The sequence below is a fragment of the Bombus fervidus genome, chromosome 5 (genome assembly GCF_041682495.2).
Source record: "Bombus fervidus isolate BK054 chromosome 5, iyBomFerv1, whole genome shotgun sequence".
NCBI lineage: Eukaryota > Metazoa > Arthropoda > Insecta > Hymenoptera > Apidae > Bombus > Bombus fervidus.
The window spans coordinates 17,694,868-17,719,264 of record NC_091521.1 but is presented as its reverse complement, the minus strand read 5'-3'; the positions used below and the strand labels follow the sequence as shown (position 1 = coordinate 17,719,264).

Genomic DNA, 24,397 nt, shown 5'->3' with positions numbered 1-24,397 from the left:
ATAATTGCCCGCTCAACGCTTTTGTCCAAGAAGACCGCTATGATTGGCGAGTTGCAAAGATTGGCATCGCGATATGGCACACACCTTGTGAGTCAGGATTAAACGTTTTATCTACTCTCTGTTAACGGATATCGTGAATTCTTCGATTTTGAACGTATCTCGGAGCAACGAACTCGCCTGCCGGCGACTGAAATCTCTGGATCGTGGTTATATTCGTTTGTTAATTTCCATTGACACACGCATGAAATTTTTGTTGCTACGCGGTCGATTCGACGGAATAGCTGAATCGGATACGCGGTAAAAATAAATACGTACAGTAAAAAGCGCAAAAGAAGGATCACCGTGATAATCGTGCTTATTTTTCGGATGAAATTCAGTGCAGTACACGTGCATCATCCAATCGTTGCCGAAGGAACCGTTAGAAGTTTCAGTCGTGTGCGCGTTTGAACGATCTAGTATACATTTGTCATCTACGTGCGGAGAACCACTCCCGATTGGTGTTACGGTGTTTCCGCGATACTTGGTAAGTTATTGTAACATTCCAGCATCTTAATGGTCGAAAAAAGGATAAAGATATCAAAATTTAATTACATTTCTATGATTTGAATCGGTTGCTACTGTTACATCTTGCAAAAATATGCGTAGCACAAAGTCGTGGCATGTCGAAGAAAGAGCCCCGAATATGTCGACGGTCAGTGTTTCGAGCCAAAAAAGTGAATGGAATGTTATTCCTTTTAAGTCTGCTTCGAGATCAATCGTATAAATAATATCAGTGATCGTTTTTCGATCGTCTAATGAATTTGTTATATTAGATCACTGTGTTTGCCACTGGGCTTTAGAACTTGATTCTTTCTTTATGTATTATATATGTTTTGCATTGTATCAGTATAATGATAATGTACAGTTTTGCTAACTTACAATCTGTTTCATGTTTTTCCCTTATCTTTTGAATCGTTATGTTTTAGTTACCGTTAAAAGAAGATTATCAATATGGCTGTTAATGTTTATGCAACAAATGTGACAACTGAAAACCTAAGTCGACATGATATGTTAGCATGGGTAAATGACTGTCTGCAGTCATCGTTTACCAAGATCGAAGAGTTATGTACTGGAGCTGTTTATTGTCAATTCATGGATATGCTTTTCCCTGGAAGCGTTCCATTGAAGAGGGTCAAGTTCAAGACTAACCTTGAGCATGAATACATACAGAATTTCAAAATTTTGCAAGGTGGTTTCAAAAAGATGAATGTAGATAAGGTAAGTAATACAAACTTATATAAAGTTTTATGCAATGAGAATCCTAGGTAAAAGATTTTTAATGTTTTTGAGAATTCTTTTAAGATTTAAAAGTTGAAATGTTTTAACATTTAGTATTCTGTGTGACATTAATTTTGACCAGGAAATGTGGGATTGACAATAATACTATCAAAACTAAAAGCATTATTTATAATTATAAGATTTTACTTGTTAGGAAACTTAGAAAATATAATAGTTTAACGTAGATAATGAAATAAGACACTAGTGTCAAGGTAAGCTGAAGTAATGAAACAAGATATTCTGACAATACATGGAATTATGTTGCTTCATTGAAAAGTGTTGTATAAAGTGTCAATAAACATAAAACTATAATTCAATTGTTATGAAAATGGTTCAGGTAATACCAGTGGACAAATTGGTAAAAGGCCGCTTTCAAGATAATTTTGAATTTCTACAATGGTTCAAGAAGTTCTTTGATGCAAATTATGATGGCCGTGATTACGATGCTTATGAAGCTCGTGGTTGTACACCATTGGGTTCTGGTGTTGATGGAACCCATAATTTGTCAAATCCTCAACTGGTACCTTTACCACCTCAGTCAAAGCAGATGCAAATGCAACAAAAGCATACACAGCAACGTAACATTGCCCCTCGTCAACAGGGTACAGCAATATGGTGTCAATTTAATAATATTGCTTTTTGCATGTCATATATTTTTACCTATATTATTTAAAAAATTGTCTAATTAAATGCTACATCAAATTTTATTACGATTATATGTAATTGCATTTATAAAGTATAGTTGAAGGCACCATTTGCTTTTGCAGTTTTAATCACATGCAAGTGTACAGTTACATGGATTGAAATTATTTTGTAGCACAATATCTTTTTATTATTTATCCATTTTATATGTAAGCAGATATCTATTTCTCCATTATATTTAGTTTTACAATAGTAAAATATTGCACATGCTTTAATTATGAGTAGCTTGTTATTCACGATCATCAACATATGAATAACATTTCTAAGACAGTTATTTACTACAGTAGTAGAATGGTATCACGACTGTTATTTTTAACAGTCTATAAATACACTCAAGCGGGGGGTAACAGATTGTCTTAGGAGAATAGAATAGACTGGACTTTCTTTAATCTTCATACTGTATCTAGGGAACACAATCTGTGTTGATGTATAACAAGTGATACACAATTTATAATTTGATTAAAGTCTGTTAAATATAACGTATAATTTTTAATTTTATATATAACTTAATATCAGGCCTTTCTGTTAATAAATTTACAGTTTAAAAATAAAGTCCTAATAATCCTTGTATTTCCTTTATTTATTTTATTATATTCTCTTATTTTAACTTTTTTATTTCGTGTTTTAGGTTTTCATATATAGAAATTATTAATATCGTCAAAACATTTTTCTTATGTTAATTTTTTTGTTAATTTATTATTTTGTTCCACATGCTTTTTGCAATCATTTGCAGATTGTTCCAATTGATAAACTGGTGAAAGGCAGGTTCCAAGACAACTTTGAGTTTTTACAATGGTTCAAGAAATTTTTCGATGCAAACTACTCCAGAACAGAGCCATACGATGCACTTGCTATGAGAGGAGGAGAAGCCATGGGTAGTGGTGGAAATAATGCACCGCATGGCACTAATGCAAAACGCACCACACCACGTGATGTAAATTCGACTAAACCGGCTGCTCGTATTGGTACATTATTTCATAACTTTTTTCTTTTATATCATTTGAAGTTGCGTTGTTAAAAATCTCGCGAACATTTGCCAGAAATAATTTATTTTTAAGAATAATGAGAAAATTAACATATTGATTCCCTTCTAATTTACAATCAACATGGCCTGGTTTTGCTTAATTGAAAATAACAATAAAAAATATATATATAATTGCCAAAAGATACGATATATAGTCAAATATTTACTTATTGTTTTGTATACGAATATTTTCATAATTCAAATTGCGAACATGAAAAGACAATGGGCTTGTGTGTCCTAATAACATGAGAAAAATATTTCGCTTCAGGTGAGGATCCTTCGCCTCCTGTACCTACAGCTAACGTCAAGTCTAGTAATTATTTTTTTTTTTTGTCTTCAATATTTTTATGCTCGTTTCTTTTGTTTCTTTAGGTTTTGGAGGGTTTAAAAAAGGGTATCTTACCCAACAAAATTGTTTTAGAATTCTGATGTTTCTTGGGAGTAGTTTAAGAAGTAGTTTAAATTTAATAAAAAACAAAAAGGGAAGATTTATAATTTTGGTTGTCCATCCTTCATTTAACTGTTTAAGAGATCGTGTAGATATTGCTTTATTTATTTGCTAATCATAAATACTGTGAATAATCATCTTAATGCATGCTCTTTATCTTGTTCTATTGTACAGTTCACCGTATAGATTATGCTTCTATCGTTTATATTTAGTATAGTTACACTGCTTGTTGTAAGGACATCTACACAGTATTATTTTAATATTAAAGTAGATTTGTTATTAAGTGTATATAATTCTCTTGTGACTCATAATATCTTTGTAAATACGATGAATGTCACGTTGCATCTGTAGAGATTATTACGAATAAAAACGACAAGTGACTTAAGAAATAATGTATCAATTTTTGCATCTAGTTAACAAAGCTCCGGCTCATCGTCCGCAAGCGAAAACAGGCGTGGGAAATCGTGTCGAATCTGGAAAAGTTGAAGAACTTAGTGCCCAGGTATGCGGCAAACCATAAATATTACTTATAATTCAACGTATTATATAATATTTAATATACTTCTATTATATATAATATATTGTATATCATTATTTATAATAATTTCTCGTAGTTGATGGAATTAAAAATGTCGTTGGATGGGCTGGAGAAAGAAAGAGATTTCTACTTTGGGAAATTACGTGATATCGAAGTTATGTGCCAAGATTGTGATAACGGAGATCCTCCCCCAATAGTACAGAAAATCTTAGAAGTCCTTTACGCAACAGAGGTATATTTCATACTTCAATGACACATATACATATAACTGATATCATGTTGTAAAATTACAATTATATTACGTTGTTGCTATTTCTTTGATTATGCAGGAAGGGTTTGCACCACCAGAAGAATTGGAAGGAGACGGTCTTGCGCCAGACGACGAGGAAGAATATTAACTTCACTTTTTTTGTACAATCATTATAAAAAGTACGACAGCAAATTGTCCAAGTGCGTTTCAGTTTATTATCTATTTGTGAGCCAGTATCAGTACCCTTCGCATAATTGATAAGCTACTTTGTATAGCTATTTAAGCATTTCCGCCTTTTCATTTTCGTTACAAACGTTTTCACCGAGAGTTCATTGAAAGATTTGCACGTATAATTAGGGTAGGAAAGTACATTAAATAAATGCACTTGAATAACTTGTACTCTACGACAAGTAATTATTAAGGGTCAAAGAAAAGAAAAAACAGAATTAGCAGTTCATATATTGTCATAGTTCTTTATCGTAATAAAAATAACGGTAGAGCTTTGAACATCGATAAGTCTCAAAATATGAAGAGAGAAAAAAAAAAAAGGAAATAAGGGAAAAATATTTTTGGATGCAGATACTCGACGACTATCTGAATCCAGTTTGTTATACAGTAATTTTATGTTAACTATGTTCAATAACGTGTGAGTGTTTTTGTTTGTAAATGCACTACTGTTTTTATCGATAAATAGGTGAAATCTCGTCGGTTTGTCCTTTTCGTACATTGTTGTAGTTCTTTGAAAACCGTATTTTATGAGCGCATAATCTATAGTGTAACTGTTTCAAACCTGTTTACCTTGTGCAATTGCGACACAATGCGTACGATACAATCGATTATTTGTTAACAATTGAAACCATTAATTTTTCACCGATCATAGATGTGAAATACGATATATGATATAATATGTCGAAACTGATTCTTGAAACGCATTAAATTGAATTCCCCAAATTTTATACACACCTTTCGTTTTTTCTTTTCTTTCTTTCTTATGTTTTTTTTTTTTTTTTTTTTTTTAATCAATGAAAGATCATAGTTTATGCCATCATTGTATAATTTATAAACTCATAGACACGATTGCGATCTAAAATCCAAAAAAAAAAAAAAAAAAAGAAAGAAAACCGAACGAAACACGAATAACACATGTTTCTTGAGAAATAGCATAATTACGACTAAAAACGACGATGATATTCACTTCTGTTTCCAACTAATTGAATTTTGGAGATGCGAACGATCGTTCGATTTGGAAATTGGATTGAATGTCTGGTTCTGCAGAAATATTTATTTCACGCGAGTAAGACGACAATCGTCTTCGTATCTCCACGATCCGTCTTTCAGAACGAGAATGGCCTTAAAAACCAGCGATAAACTTGAGATTACAGAGGAAATACTCGAATTATTAGAGAGCAAACGCAAAGTGTATCTCCGAGCAGTACGACATAATTGATAAACGAATTACGTTGCAAGCACGAGGAAACGCTTAGCTTCTGAGACAAAAATAAAAAGATGAAACACAAGTAAAAAAAAAAAAAAAAAAGAAAAAAAAAACGAAACTGGAATTAAAAAGAAAAGCTAATGAAGAAAATTTGTAAAATTATACGGTCAGAAAGGGATTGAGTGAGAGGAAACGAGTGAAAGGGAAAATCAAACACGTAAGCGAAAACTATGCGAATAATTTGCTACGTGCCATGATGTATGGCTGGGTAATACGTATGTCTTTTGAAGTCATCAGGTTGAAAATTCATCATACAGAAACGACAAATTATGTATCCGACATATTTTAGTTTTCTCTTAGGAATTAATCGAATATAAATCTTAAGATACGCGTCGATCATTGTTACTATCGTTTCTATTAGGATAATAACGCTCGTGTTAATTAAGTGTAACGACTATAAAAAAAGACGAAAGATATACGACGCATTTTAACTTGCGCTACGTTTATTGCTCTATGTGTGCGTATATAGCGAAACATTGCGAGAATGTGCTTCAAAATTTGAAATTTTAATGGTGAGGTAATAAACGTTTAATAGGATTCAACATTGCATGGTTTCCTTTTTTTAAATCTTTGATTATGAGGATTGAAATTTTCAAATATTAATATTTCATATTAGAGTAGAAAATATTTAAAAAATATATCTTGATACGACTTTTCGATTGTTTATCATTTATAATATAATGTGTGTCATATATTGCTTTTTGTTTTTTTTAAATATTTGACATCACATATATTGAGAATTTATTTGGGTCAATTTGTGATGTTTCAAATTCTACATTGTATTGTTGCTGTAGTATATATATATATATATATATATACATACATCATAGATCTAAGTGTTTTTAATTTATTGCAGTTAATCATGCTGCTTCATTTGTTAGTATTTCAATTTTTCTTCTGCCCTTGTAAGTCTGATTTTAACAATATAATATCTATACCATTAAAATTTTAGTGTATCAGGAGAAATGAGAGTATTTTATAAGGTAGATAACGAACTACGCGTAAAAGAATTACGAATTACGAATATATTCGATAAGTTTTTTGACATAACTTTTTATCTCTATGTTCGAAATGATGATTTTTTTTTTTTTTTAATTCGTCCATCGTGAAAAAATAAATTGATGTGTAATCTATATGTACAAATTTTAAAATGCCATATAATAAATGAGAATTGCAATTTTGCTAGCAAATTGCAGTTGCAACGATTGTTTCGATTGTGCTAATAAATAAAATGAAAAATATCTTTTTCTCTGAATTATTCAGAATGATACGAAGAAGCTGTGTAATCCGCAACAAATTGTTAATCATATTTCTCTAATTCATATTTTATTTCACTCCTTTGTCATACGCTACACAGAAAAATATCATTTAAAAGGAAGTAGGTACATGTTATTCAGCGAGTCACAGAAGTATTCGTATCCTGGCAATTATTGAATTCATATGATTAATATTCTTCAACAATATATACACTAATGCCTATCAATGAGAATACATATCTACTAATAATTAATTAAGGTTTTCATTAACGTATCACTTATTGAAAAATAGCAATTGCTTCTAATATTTCAAGAGAGATTAAACGAAACACGGTGAATTCGATAATTATAAAACTACTGTGATAAATACTTTTGTGACTCACTGCACAACACCATCGAATCACAAACTCCCCTCGACAAAATCCATCAAACAATAATTCACGCGTGATCTTCGACATCTTCGCATTCCAAATCTCTCGATATTTTCTAGTTAGATAAGCATGAAACGTGACAATTTTATTTCCATTCATCCATATTGCATCATGGTATGGAGAACGAAACGAAGTTGCCTCGTTTCTGTCGCTCAAGTCCACGGAGCAATGATCGAGAAGAAGCGATTCTCTGGCGTTGTTGAACGTGCGTGATCACGAAGAAACTACAGAGATACGGTAGCGGCCAAAGATTCGCCGAGCGACGATCCTCCATCACCAGTTGTTCCAGTGAATCGTTTGCATAGACTTCGATCGCGCGTGTCGCGTTTTACGTCGTGCTGACTACGAAGACTGACCATAGGGAATCGCCTGGTGGCGCGGAAAGGCGAAGGAAGTTCCTCGAGAGGAACCCAGCCGGTATCCGGCGTTCGATCAACGCCATCTCTAACTATACTTAGGTGAGAATCGAACGAACGAGAGCGACGAAACAAAAACGACGAAGACGATGCTTCTTCGTCTTGGTTCTTTAAGTTTTGTTTGTTTCTCTCACGATTGGTCAATTTTTCTCACGGTTGCTCGCGACAGGAAGAGAAACAAGGTCACGTAACTCGATTTTTATGCGGTTCACGGTTTTCGCGCCAGTCGCGAGTCGATCGGCCGATTCGACCCGCGTTTAAGAGGTTGTCACGAACGTTTGATGGTGTTTGATGTTCGATCGGATCGACTTAGATCGAATAGGATATAGAGTTGGACGTGACTGATTAATTTGTTGGAAGGAGGAGGTATTCTTTCGTGCTCCGTTTGGAAGTAATTTTTGATCGTATCTCCGTTCTCCTTAGCTTTTCTTTCTTACGTTTTTGGTTTGGTCATCCGATTGGTTGAGAACAGTTTATTCGTTTCATCGGTTTGATTAGCTATCGAGTTTGTTTAGTTGGGCTTGTTCTTTGATATATCATGTATTTTGTTTTCACGCATTGAAACGAACTAATTTGAACCGTTGTTTTATGAGTAGGACTGCCAGCTGCTTTCGGAATAATTCTTTTTAGTAGAATTTGCCAGAATTTGCTAGAAATGTACGGTGAACGAATTTGGGGGATTTCGATATCGTTTCAACGTTACTCGCTGTAGATTTAATTATTAACATTTTTATTATTTATAAATATATCACGATACTATCTTTTTTCTTTTTTCAATTTACATCGCTATATTGTTGTTTCCTCTTATATGTCAACCTTACCAACAAATCTTTCATTCGAGGCAAAAAGGGCTCCCTCTATGTTTATCGTCGTTAACAACGAAGCATATATTGTATGAGAATATTCAGCCTTGAATTATAATCAGATTTTACGAATTTGAATCTCATTTTGAAAATGGAGCGGTAGATACTCGACTACGGAATACTTCGTGGACGATTCAAATTCAAAGAGTTTGGATAGATTTGGTAACCGTTCGATTTATTCTGCCCTCGACGACCTAAACAACAGAAAAACGAGCCTCTTCAAAGGTTCTTTTGTAGTAGTTGGTCGTGAGCAACGTGTATCGACGTGTCTAGGTGAGTCTCGTTAACATTCTTTGCGTATAATATGTCTGATTTTAATGCATTTATTTAATCAATCTTTAAGGTATATTTAAAAATAGTCGAAATTTAATTGAGGAGCTAACGATAATGTTAAACTTGATTTTAAATATGCAAGTAGGATAAATACAGGTATCGTTGTAGGTCTTGGAATGTGTTTAAATGCATATAAATGGAACAATTGTTTGAATATTATTTATTGGTTGCTTACAGAAATAATGGTGATAAATTTTCAAACATAAAGACTGTCAGAAGAATAAAATTTATCTGGAATCGAATTATGTTTATATTTATGTATATGTTTACATGATCTCGACTGCTTCTAATTACACTATTATAATTAGCAACTGATTGACAAACGTTGCATTTTATTTTATCTTATTAAATTCTTATAAAATAAACGACGAAGCAATACAAAATAGAAACGTATTGTATCGGGAATAGATGAAAATATTTAGGTTCATTTAAGATAATGTTAACGTTACGATAATCTGTGGTACCTATAATACTAAAATTCAAAATGAAATAATTTTTACCGAGAAATAACATGCTTCTTGTGAGTAAAAATTTGTTGTTAATAAACACAGGTTATAATTATTATACAATTCGTATCATTATTTACTAAATTATTTCTAATATTATAATTACTAAAAACTATAATTTGTCAGAGAGTCTGTGTTTCTTGGTAAAAGTTTCTTTTCGCAGAAGAAAAGATATTATTTATTGACAAAGATTATTATTTCGTTTTTAATTTCAGTATTGCAATTATGAATAATTTTGGTGCTTTAACATTGTTTTATTATTAACAAAGATTATCGTTTGGCAGAAAGACTCTATTAATAAAGATTTTTATTTGGAAGGAAGATATTATTTCATAATATTTATTTTTATTAATATTATATCGATAGATAACTTTATTTTCTAGCCTTTTTGTTCTGAAAAGGGAGTTGGCTCGTAACTGTGTCTACAAAATCAATATACATATACATAAATACAATATTTTAAAAATAATTACAAATTATTATAAGATACTTAAAATTCTGGAGAAATATTATTACTATTATTATATATTGTTTATGTTATTTGATATATAATGTATAATATTTTATATATTATCTATTGAATAATAAAAATTATCCAATAACAATAAATCCAAGCTCGATATCGTATTTTTTCTCCGAAGCAGCTCGCTTTTTTCTGCTATTTTTTTTTATCAGTAATATAAAAAGTAATTACGTACATTTGCCAACGTATACTCGTAACGTGTATCGTATACTATATTTTTCACGACGTTTCTGTTCATTTTTATTTCACGTTTGCGCGTTTCGTTATGGGAGCTTCGGCGTTCAGTGATGGATAACGACGGGTCATGCCTTCTCGATAGCAAAATTATCGTTACTTTCCTTTATTGTTTATTTGCTGCTGTTACGCCCTCGACAAGAAAAATTTCGCGCGACCGTCCGTGATAATGTATCGATTTCATGAAATTCGAACAGAAAGCGAATCACCTTGAATGGTGGTTAAAAGGCGGATGTGAATTTCCTTGGAAGCTTTGAATTCGAACGACGATCATATTACGTTGACTTGTTAAGAACTAAGAGTAACGCAACGTTTTACTTGCAATTTTTCCAATCAATTTACGTACCTTGTTGAATTTCGTTTTTAAAATATTGTGATTACGAAAGACAATGTGCAAAGGACTCAATTAATAAAATTCAAACTTACTTTGATTTATTACTTACTTTTGGCAATTTTGTTAAATCAATTTACACTATTGAATTCTATATTTGAACATCGTAAAATTATACAAGCTGAATAAGCTTAATAAGAAGAAAGTTTGAAAAATCCAAGTGTTTACGATGGAATTACGGTATCATTTTGGAAACACGAACATTTCTTTGATGTGTTTCGATTTATTATCCTAATACTTTGTTTTTCGTACCTTGGCAAGACGATCCGTAAATTACCTTTATTTCCAGCCATCGATTAGTCCTTAACCAGTTAACGTTACGTGCTTTGTAACACCTATAACATTATGAGATTTTGTACCTGCATCCCGTTAAATCTAGTCTCCAAGTTGCTTTCAAGCTTATCTTATCTACGTGTCACTGTACTGTAGCGTTTTATCGATATCTGTTTTGCGTTTTACCAATTTATTTTAACAATTATTAACATCTAGCTTTCAATTTAATCCCCTAAGATTTACACTCGTTGCAAAACTAAATTCCACTATAAAAATTATATGAAAGAGATCGAAGACAAATTCATTCTATAAATAATAGTCACATAAATACCTGTTCTATAATTGAAAAAAAAAAACAAAAATTAGCAAATGATTCTCTTTTTATTTGATACCGACGATCGTCGCGTTTTTCATCAGGGACATTCGACAATCATGGGTGTTTCTGCGCTCGCTAAGCGATAGGACGGGGTCATGCCTCGCTGATAGCGAATTATCACCGTTGCATTTCTTATTGTTTATTTATTACCGTTTCATTACGGTTTAATGGAAGAGAGTTTTATTCACGTGAACCCACCAACGAACTGTACAAACCCTTGTCGTTAGGAACAAAGTGGAAAATGTTATTAGATTCGTGTCATAGGCGAACGTGTTTCTATCACGGAAGCTTTACTCGGCGAGAGTAATGGCTCTATTATTGCTCCGCAATGCTAGCACAACGCAGTCAACGTCTATCGCCCGAACAACTGCACGTTAACATTATGCTAATGTTTTTAGTGCCACTCGGTTCGTTAAGTGTCGATTATTCGACGATAATTTCACAGCAATATTACGCTTCTTTTATATTTCCAAGTTGTTTTGTTTACGACTGTAAGTGTCGATAGAATGTGCTTAATTTATGTTGCCTTAATTTAAATGTTGGCATTATAAATATTTATATACGATACGTGTGTTGCTGGTTTAAAAGATCGAGATTTTAATATTCTTCGTCGGTAGCTCTTGGGTTATTAGTTAAATTATTATCGAGGTAATGAATTCTATCGCTTCCAAGAGTTTATTGCTGTGTGTAAACTATAGTAAACGAATAAAATAAAGATGCGATAAATTGTACAAGTATAAGATGTCAAATTTGTAAATATGATATACGAACAACGTATATCTCTTGTTAGACGTTATTTCTCTGATTTCTGAAAGAAAAGATAGCTTAGAAAAATATGTCTTTCGAACGTCACGAATCTACTATAACGAATAATAAAAATATAAGATACCGACTTCGATATAAAATTTTCAATCGTTTCGTGCCAGATAGAATATAAAAAACTAGTGGGTGGCAACATTTCTGGAACATTTTGCTCTGTGAATGAACGTTTTATACGATAACCTCGAGATTTTGCGTTATCCTTCGAAATATTCGCCGTTTATTTCGCTAATTTCCTGCCAACGGAGCGATCGACACGACGTTGTATGATTATTGCGCTTGTTTTACGATTTTATGCCAATTTACGTAGGATAATCTGAACAAATTACGTGCATACTATTTATACCGGTTTTATAAAAAGAACTTGAATTACGAATAATATTGCTATCACGTGTTCCCCACTATACGAACTTTCTGATTATTCACCGCCAAAAATGATCATTCATTATTGGATGATCTTTTAGAATGAGTCAAATATCAAATATCAGGCGAGAAAAAAAAAAAAAAGAAAAAAAAATATCGTGGATTTGTTTGATTAAGTAATGTTTTCGCAAATCGTTCGCCGTTCTTTCGTTAATATAAGTATGTCGTCAATGGAAGCAAACGTTTAATTAAAACATGGCTTGTTAAACGTTTGTAGTTGGGTGAAGTTGTTTGAATAAGATGCGAGGCGAGAATACTTAAGTAAATGTAATGTCTTTCATAATACAAAACGGAAGATATCTCGTACCAATTTTTATTTATTATTTCGTTAATCGTAAAGTTAATGTTTTCACATTAATCGTGCTTCGATATTGACATTTATTTTTCATTTTCATTTGTTGCAAGGAAGCGATTCTAATTTAAATGTTAACAAAACTGTGTCTTTTAAGCTGCTCAATTTTCAGATTAAATATGTACTTTTTTTATTTTCTTCAATACGTCGGGAATAACGATTGCTACAAGATAGCTGCATCTTCGATCTTACGTAAAACTTCGTAGATTCGTTATCTAGGTTCGTCTTATTAATTGAAATCATGAATTATTATTATATCTAATGAATTAGTCAACCGAATGAAATTATCTAAAACCAATAAAATAAGTTGGTGAAAGATTGGAAAATTTATATCTGGATAACTTTGGTGAAAGATTGGAAAATTTATATCTGGATAACTCTTATTTATCGCTAACATCACTTAATAGTATATTTAATCGTTGGCTAAGTGTTAAGATTAATAAGTAATGAGGAAACAGCGGGATAGGATTGGCGCAGCGCCTCGATTTTTCTTCTCCTGAGAATTAAAAGTTAATGCATAAAAATGTTATCTTTAACGATAAATGTTATAATTATCGATGTATAGTAATACTCGAATTGACGTATGAACTTCTATTCTGTTACATAAATTTACGAATAACGTCATTTCCATCGTAATAAAACAATTCAAATAATCATTTTTAAATATAAAATAAATTAAACTCTCTATCTTTGTATTCGTAATAATTTATATTAAAATTATTTTATTTAAGACTTCAACATTTCAGATTACTCGCGAAGATTTACATAAAAGATATCTAATTTAAATTTATGCTACCATGTAACGCGTGTTCCGTTAATAATCTAAAATTATTTCTTAATAGGAAAATTCGAATTAATTAACAAATATTTAACTAACTTCTATTCTATTATTGTATACGTATTATATTATTCGAACATACATTATAAATATAGTTTGTACTATAGTTTGTTTAATAATCGATTATCTAGAATTTGCCATCATTTTTAGATCAAATTTAATCATGGAGAATGAAGTAACTACGACCTCTGTGAGTATTGAAAGTTGATGTAAAAAGCGATTAAGCGAATTAAACAGGATAATAAAGAAACTAACTTCTTTCGAAATCTTCTTCAGGAAATACCCAAGACGCCAGAACGTATTAAAGGTATCAAAGGATGGATAGGATCGGTGCTTATCACCACGTCACAGACTGTCTTAGGCCAGACATTGTTCAAAATCGTTGACTCGTTTCTCTGGGTCATCGAAAAGTCTGCACAATGGAGCTTACCACCTGAGGAAATTGAAGCTGGTACGTTTGAATTATTTTACGAACTGCTCTAATCCATTTACCTTACTATTATAACCAAAGATATTAAAAATCTGTTTCTTTATGCGTTACTATAACTTGCATGCGCTAATTTATATTGTTTCGTATTTTAAAACAGAGGACAGCGGTAAAATATTCGGGAAGATAAAACTTATCAGACCTCTACCGTGGTTTCTATTCCTGCCAGGATTAGTGATCCTGCGAATCATCAGATGTACAATTAACATTGGTGCTTATATTTTCGGCTATCCGCGAATCCAACCGAGTACAATGGTACGTAACGGTATAATTCTCAAAGAATCCTTAGTCAAATTTATAATTGCTTTAGCGACATTATCGTTTGCCGTTTAAACATTCATAAATGCACAGGATGCACGTAACGCGCGAAAATATATAAAACATCGAACGTAGAGTATCAATTATAATATTTAACGGGCGACAGGAATTTGTCGAGGTTTCAATTTTTCAATTACGATAAAAAGATCCGAATCTGCATGAAGGATCGCGCAAAGCTAAAACGTTTTTTAATACGAAATGTTTGTTTACAGGTAAAATTTATGCAAAGGAGCCGCAGACGATTAAGAGCGCTGAACTCGAAGATAGGGAAATCAGTGCGGCGTAGTCCCGCTAACAAGGTAAATCGACGTACTGTCAACCTCGTTGCACGTTTTCTTGTATAGGTATTTATCTGTTTGAATATCGATTTTTCTATGTTTGTAGTATAAATAGAAACGTTTATGCGTGTATTCTAAAAGCTTGTAGGAAGTTCGTTTGTGTTATGGAATGATTTATCGATAATAATCGACTTTAGTTACTGTAAGAGTAGACATCCTTCTTCAAACTCGGTTAGTTTTTAGACATATAATTAAAATTAGTACGATAATAGTCTCGGTGATGGATGTAGGACAAGAGATTGACGATGATCGAGGCCAAGAAGGCCCTAATCAGATCTATTAGATTGACTTTGTCGACTTTGTCTTGCTTGGATACGTCTAAATCATCGCCTTCGCCACCGCCAACGAAAATTCGCATAAGTCATACGGATCTTGAACCGGTAAGTGAGATTTATTCTTTGAATAACTTGTTCGTGGACTTGAGCAGATTTTATTTCAAATAAGTGTAACAAAATAATTTGAGATAATATCATGAAGATTTTACGGTCCACGTAGCATTTGTTTAAAATGTCATCTAATTATTATTCTAATTCGTGTTCGTAATTATTTCGTCAGCATTGTCATCGATGTCTATAATTATTTTATGATTTTATTTTCTTTTATTTTCAGTTATATCTCGTACAATTATACGATTGGATACCTTTGGATATAATTGTATACTTAATATGAAATATTAATTATTTTTAAGTGATACATTCCCTATGTCATTCGTAATTATCATTTATAAATGTACGAAACGATGGTAGGTGGCAACGCCGGACGAAAAATCAACCACAGAATCTGTCGACAGTCCGATACAGCATGAAGCGAAGCGCAAATTTTCCCAGCTCAGTTCGGACGAAGAAAATACCGACGAGTCGGATAACGAATTGCTGCATATGAAACTTGATAGATACGCATTGGAAGATAGCGCAGACGATTCGGATTTTAACGTGAGTATTCGATCTGTGTAATTAAAAATCATACACACTGACCGTCACGAATGAACTTTTCGTGGTTACATATATTCTTTTAAGCTTAATACCTTGTTCAACGTAGTCAAGTTCGTTGACGAGGTCGAGTCTAGAAAAGAATATCTCAAGTCAAGTGTAATATAATAAGTTTATATCTTTGTACTAGTAAAGCGATTACTAATTTTCATGCAAATGCACATGTTTGAGAATTTTTATTTTTTTTTTTTTTTTATTTTTAAGCTTATGAGAAAGGTGACCTGATATTTTTAAAGATCGATACGGTCCAGTGTTTACATTTATTTCGAGTTTGATGATTTAGACCTATTCAAATAAGATTAATATACGTTTGCGATTATTTTAATTTACAATATTTTGTAGGAAGATTTGTGGTTTGGTTTTTTAGATTGCCACGGGTATCGCGGAGATCAACACAGCATCTAGCTCGGTGAGCAGCAGCGAAGTGGACAAAGATGTGTCTTTAACGGAGTTGAGGGACATTCAGAACGAAGCTAATGAATTCCTCCAAAAAGTGAATGAGCTAACATCTTTCGAGACATTGGTAAAATCAATATATGTAGTAGTCTTGTGGTCGTTCTGTATTTTTTTGTTTAATGTGGATGTGAAACAGTAGAAGTAGAAACAGTGCAAGTTCGCGGTAGAATACTTAGGAATTCATCGTATCGTGTCAAGATATAGTCTGTTGTATGTAGTAATCTGATAATAATTATAGTTGTAGTAGTAATGGTAGTTGTAGTAAAAAAAAGTTGTAGTAGAGTGAAATATAGCTAATTAATTAAAATTTCAAATAATTCGATTGAAATACGTATTTGAAGAAGATTTGAATAATTCTACTAAAATATCTAGGTAGAAATATAAGAATAATTCGATGAAAATATCTATTTAAAAAATATTCCAGTGGTCTGAATATCGAGTCCTTAAGGAGACGATACATTTTCTTTTCTATACTTATCAATAATCGAACGATTTCTAATAAAAATAGAAAGAAACGAGACGAATACGATGAAACTGTGGCACGCGATTCATATTTTCGCGGGATTCTTTCGGTAAATATACAGGGGAAACGATTAAAAGTGAATGGAAAACCTCGTAAACTCGCGTTATGATTTTTATCGTTGACGGATAGATTTATGTAGTGTTTCGACCAAAAGAATATTGATTTTTTTTCTATCAGTAAAATATTAATTTTGTTTAAACGACGGTATATTAATTTTTTATTTCCTATGGAGAGAGAGAGAGAAAAAGAAAAAGAAAAATAGGACCCCTCTATTTTCTATGAATATTACTTTATAAATCAGCGTCGTATTCTATGTAATCTATCACTTTACGTAATATATTTCCATTTAAAATTACAGACATCGGATTTGGAGAAAACGGAGAGCACCGCGGATGGCGAGAAATACGGCGTGGACAGTTCGGGTGAGTCCGTGTATTCGTCGGCAAAGGAATTCGACGAGGACTGCGACACCGTCTTTTACACGGCCATCGGCTGTCCGAGTAGTTCACCGAAACAATCACTATCCATCGAGCCGATTATTCCGGTGAACCACTCTTCCAGCCGATGCTACGAGGCAGGGAATTTCCAATCTGACTAATTCAACCAATGATCATTGATTAGAATAAAGATGGTTTCATAGAAACAATGTTAAATGTAAAATGTCTCGTGAACCATTTTTCGACAGCCTTATCCTACTAACAATTTTATAGGAAACGTGCATTAGTGTTTTCGGATTTTTTGGTCAGATTTTTATTCGTGCGTTTTATGAATTATTTTATCTTTACGTATTTCTGAAATTTTAGAAAAGAATCGATCTTTGAAATTCGATGGAAAAAAAAAATCCTAAAATATCGTATATACAGAGTATATGCAAAGAACATATATTCGATATGTGTATTCGTAGCATATCAATTCACAAGTAGTTCCAGCTTATATTAAGTAACTTCTCCTAAGAGTATTTCTCTGTTCGTATTTAAAGAAGAAATTCCAAGAAATCCCATTTATCAAGTTAAGTGCCATTTGCTTTGTCATTTTCAGTCTCATTGAAATATGTCGACAATTATTTGACGAATAATTTCAATGAAAAATTTATCACAGAATTTTTGTTTTTTTAGAATCCGAATGCCAAAAGACGATCTCTTGGTCTAAAGAATTTATCGATCATGAAGTAACGTCTACGTCGGAGCAATTGCCAACAGGTACGTATTTAATTTTGTTCAATATCTTCGTGATTTAAGTATTTTAAAAGTGAAACAAATTTCCATTAACATTTCATTCCTTCAATTTCATTCATAAAAATATAAATTTCCATACACATCCATAGTTTAAAGACTAATTATTACTGTTGCTATTTATCAACCACTTTTACATCGACAATGTTAAACAATATCGAAACTATAATTCTTTCAGACTCGACCACGTTATCGGATGCGATCGACGGAATGGTCACCGAAAACGAAACAGAGCCAACAACTTCCAAATTATCGCCAGCGCAAGAATCTCGCGAATTACCGCCAGCGCAGGAATCTCGCGAATTACCGCCAGCGCAGGAATCTCGCGAATTACCGCCAGCGCAGGAATCTCGCGAATTACAGCCAGCGCAGGAATCTCGCGAATTACCGCCAGCGCAGGAATCTCGCGAATTACCGCCAGCGCAGGAATCTCGCGAATTACCGCCAGCGCAGGAATCTCGCGAATTACCGCCAGCGCAGGAATCTCGCGAATTACCGCCAGCGCAGGAATCTCGCGAATTACCACCGGCACAGGAATCTCGCGAATTACTGCCGGCGCAAGAATCTCGCGAATTACCGCCGGCGCAAAAATTTCGCGAATTATCGCCACCGGCAAAATTTCGCGAATTATCGCCACCGGCAAAATTTCGCAAATTCCCGCCAGCCCAAAAATTTTGCGAATTACCGCCAGCACCAGAATTTCGCGAATTACCACCAGTGCCAGAATCTCGCGAATTACCACCAGCGCAAAAATCTTGCGAATCACTGCCAGCGCAAAAATCTTGCGAATCGCTGCCAACGCAAAAATCTTGCGAATTACCGCCAGGATCTTGCGAATTACCGCGAGCGACAGAATCTTGCAAATTATCGCCAACCCCAAAATTTTGCGAATTACCGCTAGTTCCAGAATCTTGCGAATCAACACCAGCATCGGAATTGTGCGAATTACCGCTAGCGCCAGAATCTTGCGAATTGTCTCCAGCTCAGAAACCTTGCGAATTAACGCCAGCACCAGAAACTTGTACGTCAGCGGAAGCTCGTACTCTCGACACGAAAGAACTGCCAATTGTGCAAGAGAAGAAGGATTACAAGCCTGAAAAACTTGAACATCATCGAGATACTAACTAAACCTTCTTGACTCAAAAACTCAACCTGAATAGAGACGTTGTCCTCTCCAACGTTCCCCTAGATAGGAATCGTAAAAAGAAGGAAAGACGAAAACAGAATCTCCCGATCGTATTAGGACAACCATACATCGCAATTGGAATTTTACGAAAATCGATTCTATTTTTTTTTTTTTTTTGTTTTCATGTTCCTAGTTTTTAGCGATCATTCGTTACCAATAAAATCGACAAAATCGAATTGCGCGCGACCGTCGTCTGAATTTAAAAATCGAGATATATTTATTTTGGTCATCACTAACGTTAATGTCCTAAATTTCAACGACACTGATTTCTACATTTAATAATTTCAAGCTACTAATTAAGGCTACGTAATCATTTGAGACACCATCGATGCTGGTATTCTAAGTTTCCACGGTTCTCGTTTGTAAAGTTAATAATTCTGTGTAAATATACGTTTCTTACTTCGTTTGATCCATTTTGAGCTAAATGACTTTATAAATTCGTCTTGGACGTTTTTCTGACATTCGGGATTCTGATATTCGGGAAAGAACTATACGGAGAAAGAGCGGTCTGATCGTTACGAAAGTTTCGTTCGAGACGGCAATGTATCGCTAGCACGACCAACGATAAAAAAAATTCTGGCAGATAATAGGAGATAATGGTTGAACGATTCACAGAGCAGATGGGATTCTAGCCAATTGTGCAATATTTGGTAAAAAATGCCTGATCTATTCGGCATGGTTTAAACTTGCACGACGTATTCTCGTGTTGCTCAAAGTACAAAATGGGACACGTTATCGTGTTCAGCCTCCCGCTTCAGAGATAATTCGTGTAGCCATTTATCGTGGTTGCAGTTTTTCATGCGCGGTCAGTCTGTAAAAATAACGTCGGGAGGAGAAGTTGGAGCTACTCTTGTAAAATTTACAATCGATAGTAATTAATAGAGAACTAAATTAAGAGATAGTAATTATATAGCAGAATGTTCTTGAAACTTCGAAGATTATTCTTGAAAGGAAAAGGCCACGAGTACTGGTAATTATTTCAAAAAGTAAATTAAGAAAAATCGAATACCGTGGTATTGGTGAAAATTAAATTAACATGTAGCAATTAGAATAGAAAATATAATTAAAATGCGTCGAATATATTGATGCGTTTGAAGTTTCAAAAATCAGATTCGCATCGTTGAAGCTTCAAGAGGATCATTCTGTTTTCTAGTTGCCGTTCAATTTCAAAAATTAAAATAAAGACACTATATATCGAAGAAGACTGAATATGATTACTTAGAAAAGCTTTTGATCTCTCAGAGCTTGAATAACATTTTAGATCACGTTTACGATATCCTTTACGAGCGATTAAAAACCCCGATATGAATTTCCCTAAATAATCATATTAAATTAATCTAAAAAGTGTACACGAATATGAAATTATCTAAAATGTTTTTATATTACTTTTGCAAAATGAAATTTCTATTTTTGAACATAGTGTCATTTCTTAATAAAGAAAGCCAGATATATTCGAAGCATTTTCATCGTCCTCCTACACGCACAAACTTTACGTTAACGTTTTACTTGTATCTTTGTATTTGCCAATATCATTCGACTATGAAATATTCACAATAATCGTTGCGATACGATAAACGATAATTTCCATTCTTTTTTAATTTTTTAATCGTAAAACAAACAGTTTAATCGTAAAAGATAAGAAAAAATTATTCCTAACAAGTTAAAAAGCATTGTTTTTTACTATTCCTGAGAAATAATGTTTCCTCTTTAAAAAGATATATAAAAGGCAACAAACGCCTAATATCTTTTTTGAATCCATCAAAATTATTTTTTAACTATATTCAAAAAAAAAAAAAAAAAAAAAGAAGAAAGAAAAAAGAAAAAATACTTCGAAAAGATTCTACTTTCTATGGAGGGAACATTTTTTAACGATTCCCTTATTCGACTAATTTACTCATCGTCCTATTATCGTCGACTGATTTCTATCATCTCGATCGCGAAAATTCACTAATACGTCAATTCGTAATTATATTTTTATCTCGCTACGTAAATACGCGATTATCAAAGCGAGACCGTATCGTTATCATCGAACGTACGATTTATTTCATATGAATATATTATTTAATTTTTACGTTTCTGTGTTTACGAAATCGCCATCGAATATAAGGATTACGGATTCTACGATGACATAATCGTTCACTATATAACCTTTAGTTGTTCTTTGTCTGGTAGTGAGCTTTTTTGTTGTTGGCTCGACGCAGCGCGCAGTTGAAAATAACCGATAGCGTTTCAGATTCAATTTTTTGATAATGGATATTTATTGATTGTAAACTGCGTAGACATCTACACGCTGTTTCATATTATAGGATGTTAGAATGATACATATCAGATGATTGAAACGTTGAGAAAAAACTGAAATGCGCAAGAGGTGAAACAGACGGTGATAATTAACCCTTCATAACGGCATAGGTATAACTTAAAACGTTTTTTATTTTATTCGCTCGTCGCTGCATTACGAATCTTGTCATTACGTGATTACAGTGGCACAGAACAGGCTATTTATAAGAAACATTAATTTAGATTACAGCTATAATGCCTTAGATTTAATCTAGATTAAAGTGAAAAATTGCAATCAGTTATAAGATACAATAACATAATACAGAAACTCTTTCTTAAAAACAAATAAAATTCTAGTTGGGGATTAAAATCACAATCGTATTGTTTTTTTTATAGATTTATAGTACAGCTACTTAAGGTTAGTTTAATCTATCGAGGTGTAAGGAAAGATACATAAGGTGAAATTCCAAAGATACGACTTTAGAAACTAGGCGAATCGTTTTTATTTGCAGTAAAAACTAATTCCTCAACGCTCTAAATAATTTTAATTCTTCGTGTTTGTAATATTCGTAGTTTTACTTTTCTGCTAAAAAAATGTCCAGGTTATGATTCTTTAAGTTTCTTATCGGAATTCAGCCACCATTTTGTACGACACGTATCTTGAGACACCCAGTATACTACGATCTAACTTAAGTTTCTCGAACATCGATCTTTCGTATATTTCGCGCGAACTTTTCGCTCTCATAAAATAAAACGCTATCGTTGCAAAATTGATTTGAATCAGATTAATAAATACCAGAAAAATTTGTCTCGTTATAAAATGCAAACAATTGTGGAAAAACCTTAAAAGATTATACGCAACGTATCGAACGCGAGTACACGTTTGATTCTACCGGTTCCAAAGCATTTTTTTTTTCTTCTCGTTTTCTACAAGAATGTAGCGTTATTGCTATATGACTGGCGCATTATTATATTGCTCGTAATATTAATAACACAGATATCGAGCGTTCATTCTTGCGAAAAAAAAAATATCTCTTATCGTCAATCACGATAAGTTGAGATTACGGCCCATATGTCGTGCATGTGCTCGATGGACAGATAAGTGCGTTACACTGTCCTAGAAAATGAACGGAAGAAAGCTCATGAGGCGATCGTTCTGGCAATCGTGTTTGTGGGTCACTAAGAATCCCGAAATAACCGGTACGAATTAATCGTTTTAATGTGATAAAGGAACACGAATTGTAGCGATGACGAATGTCAATCGTGTTTGTCACATACACCTTATTTACAGCGCATTTTATCAGATTCTATAATTCATTTTCTTCGTATTAAATTCTCGTAGTGACGTAAGATTGCCACCAAACGATACGAGATTTGATGTATTTCGGTCTAATTAATTTACTAATTGTAACCGTAAATGCTGTAACAAATACAACGATGGCGTGCCAATACTTTTTTCAGTCGCTGTATATTTCCGATTCGTCTGGAAATAATTTAAACCTGTTCTCGAATAGACCACAAAGAGTCGCATAATTTTTCGTAGATTCGCTTAAACTTAAGATCGCGTCGAAAAACGAAGGTTGAAGGTTGTGCACCAATGGCAGGTAGAACTTTCGATATATTGATAACGCGTTGAGAAAAGTGAGGGAAGAAAGGGAGTGGTTGAAGAGGAGGAGGATAAGAAATGAGATACGCGAAAAGAAGGAAAGTACGAGTGGGGGTTAAGGTTTTAAGAAATTGTAAAGCAAATCTATTCCTTGATCCTGAGCTCCGCGTTAACAAAAATATTCTATATTTAACTACTATTAAATACATAATTTAATAACGTGTCTTACGATACTTTGTGGAACACTAAATAAAGTAAAGTTTATTAGAGTTTTTCAACGAATGGGTGTGCTAATATTTACGGCGAACAATATATCTACCAAGACTGACGTATACATAAAGTCAAAACACGGAAGGAAACATTTTGTTTTATCAGTGCACTCGTGGCAGCCTCTGTTCGGTAGCACTTGTCGGTTAAGCCTGGATACTTCACCTCGAGGGGCACTTGTCATTAACAAATTGTAAGGTAGAACCGAGGTACGAGTCGAGTAGCAACAATTAGCTGGTTATCTGCAGCAATAAATATGAACTATGTCGTGCCCTTGACATTTAAAGTGTTGCTATCTGCCGACGAGACGAGACATCATAATTACCAACATTATGCCGAGATCCGCGGAAAAATCGTCATTTCCTGGAATCGTTATACCCGAACGTACGATCGTACGAACGGATAACGGCCAATTCGATAAGACCGTCGAATTTTCATTATCGAACAATTCATCGATTTTCGACGATGGAAAGTTCTTTGGGAAAGATTGAATTCGAATTTGCGACCGAATTATCGTAGCATTAGATGGATTTAGAGTCAGATCTGTGTCGAGTTGCGTGGTAATTGAGCTAAGGTTACGTAAAGCCACGTTTCTTCGGTTTGTGGAAAATACGAAAGCACGATGCAACGTTGTTTACGATCCGCAAAAAGATCGTGCCCTTTTATTATTAAAATATTTGAGAGAAACAAGTTTGACGAAAGTATGAAAATATAATGTGAAATATTCGAGAGAAAAAAGTTTGACGAAAGTATGAAAATATAACGTAAAATATCGTTATCGAACGTAGACCACGGTTAAAGTCACAATCCCATTGTAAATAGATGTTAATTTTTATCGAATTTTCTCGTGCCGAAGTAATGAAAATTTTATGAAATTAAAGTTATACCAAATTAATTTGAAATTATATAA

At 33.3% G+C, this 24,397-nt stretch overlaps 2 protein-coding genes across 8 annotated transcripts; both read left to right on the top strand.

The window, feature by feature from the left end:
• Positions 1 to 35: 35 nt before the first annotated feature.
• Eb1 (microtubule-associated protein RP/EB family member 1) lies at positions 36 to 6,316 on the top strand. Of its 4 annotated transcripts, none has more exons than XM_072004222.1 (7): positions 44 to 523; positions 966 to 1,257; positions 2,753 to 2,984; positions 3,312 to 3,356; positions 3,905 to 3,993; positions 4,106 to 4,261; positions 4,359 to 6,316. In XM_072004222.1, exons 2-7 carry the CDS (start codon positions 991 to 993, stop codon positions 4,425 to 4,427), a joined length of 858 nt encoding a protein of 285 aa, XP_071860323.1. In that variant the 5' UTR covers positions 44 to 523; positions 966 to 990; the 3' UTR covers positions 4,428 to 6,316. The 4 variants fall into 4 exon arrangements, with proteins under 4 accessions (XP_071860325.1, XP_071860323.1, XP_071860326.1 ...); XM_072004223.1 differs by lacking the exon at positions 44 to 523 and adding an exon at positions 578 to 691; XM_072004224.1 differs by lacking the exons at positions 2,753 to 2,984; positions 3,312 to 3,356 and adding an exon at positions 1,655 to 1,919 and having other exon boundaries at positions 36 to 523.
• Positions 6,317 to 7,577: 1,261 nt separating this feature from the next.
• LOC139987674 (uncharacterized) lies at positions 7,578 to 20,788 on the top strand. Of its 4 annotated transcripts, none has more exons than XM_072004180.1 (11): positions 7,586 to 7,919; positions 13,959 to 13,998; positions 14,085 to 14,259; positions 14,396 to 14,550; positions 14,826 to 14,912; positions 15,182 to 15,331; positions 15,698 to 15,883; positions 16,308 to 16,463; positions 17,278 to 17,341; positions 18,035 to 18,118; positions 18,330 to 20,788. In XM_072004180.1, exons 2-11 carry the CDS (start codon positions 13,972 to 13,974, stop codon positions 19,277 to 19,279), a joined length of 2,034 nt encoding a protein of 677 aa, XP_071860281.1. In that variant the 5' UTR covers positions 7,586 to 7,919; positions 13,959 to 13,971; the 3' UTR covers positions 19,280 to 20,788. The 4 variants fall into 4 exon arrangements, with proteins under 4 accessions (XP_071860284.1, XP_071860281.1, XP_071860282.1 ...); XM_072004181.1 differs by lacking the exon at positions 7,586 to 7,919 and adding an exon at positions 8,590 to 9,013; XM_072004182.1 differs by lacking the exon at positions 7,586 to 7,919 and adding an exon at positions 12,073 to 12,885.
• Positions 20,789 to 24,397: the final 3,609 nt, after the last annotated feature.

Excerpts from the sequence above, each read along its gene's own strand:
- Eb1 (XM_072004222.1), top strand. The coding sequence starts at position 991 with ATGGCTGTTAATGTTTATGCAACAAATGTGACAACTGAAAACCTAAGT. Across the intron at positions 1,258-2,752 it reads AAAAGATGAATGTAGATAAG|ATTGTTCCAATTGATAAACT; the intron begins GTAAGTAATACA and ends AATCATTTGCAG. Across the intron at positions 4,262-4,358 it reads AAGTCCTTTACGCAACAGAG|GAAGGGTTTGCACCACCAGA; the intron begins GTATATTTCATA and ends TTGATTATGCAG.
- LOC139987674 (XM_072004180.1), top strand. The coding sequence starts at position 13,972 with ATGGAGAATGAAGTAACTACGACCTCT. Across the intron at positions 14,260-14,395 it reads ACCTGAGGAAATTGAAGCTG|AGGACAGCGGTAAAATATTC; the intron begins GTACGTTTGAAT and ends ATTTTAAAACAG. Across the intron at positions 18,119-18,329 it reads GTCGGAGCAATTGCCAACAG|ACTCGACCACGTTATCGGAT; the intron begins GTACGTATTTAA and ends TAATTCTTTCAG.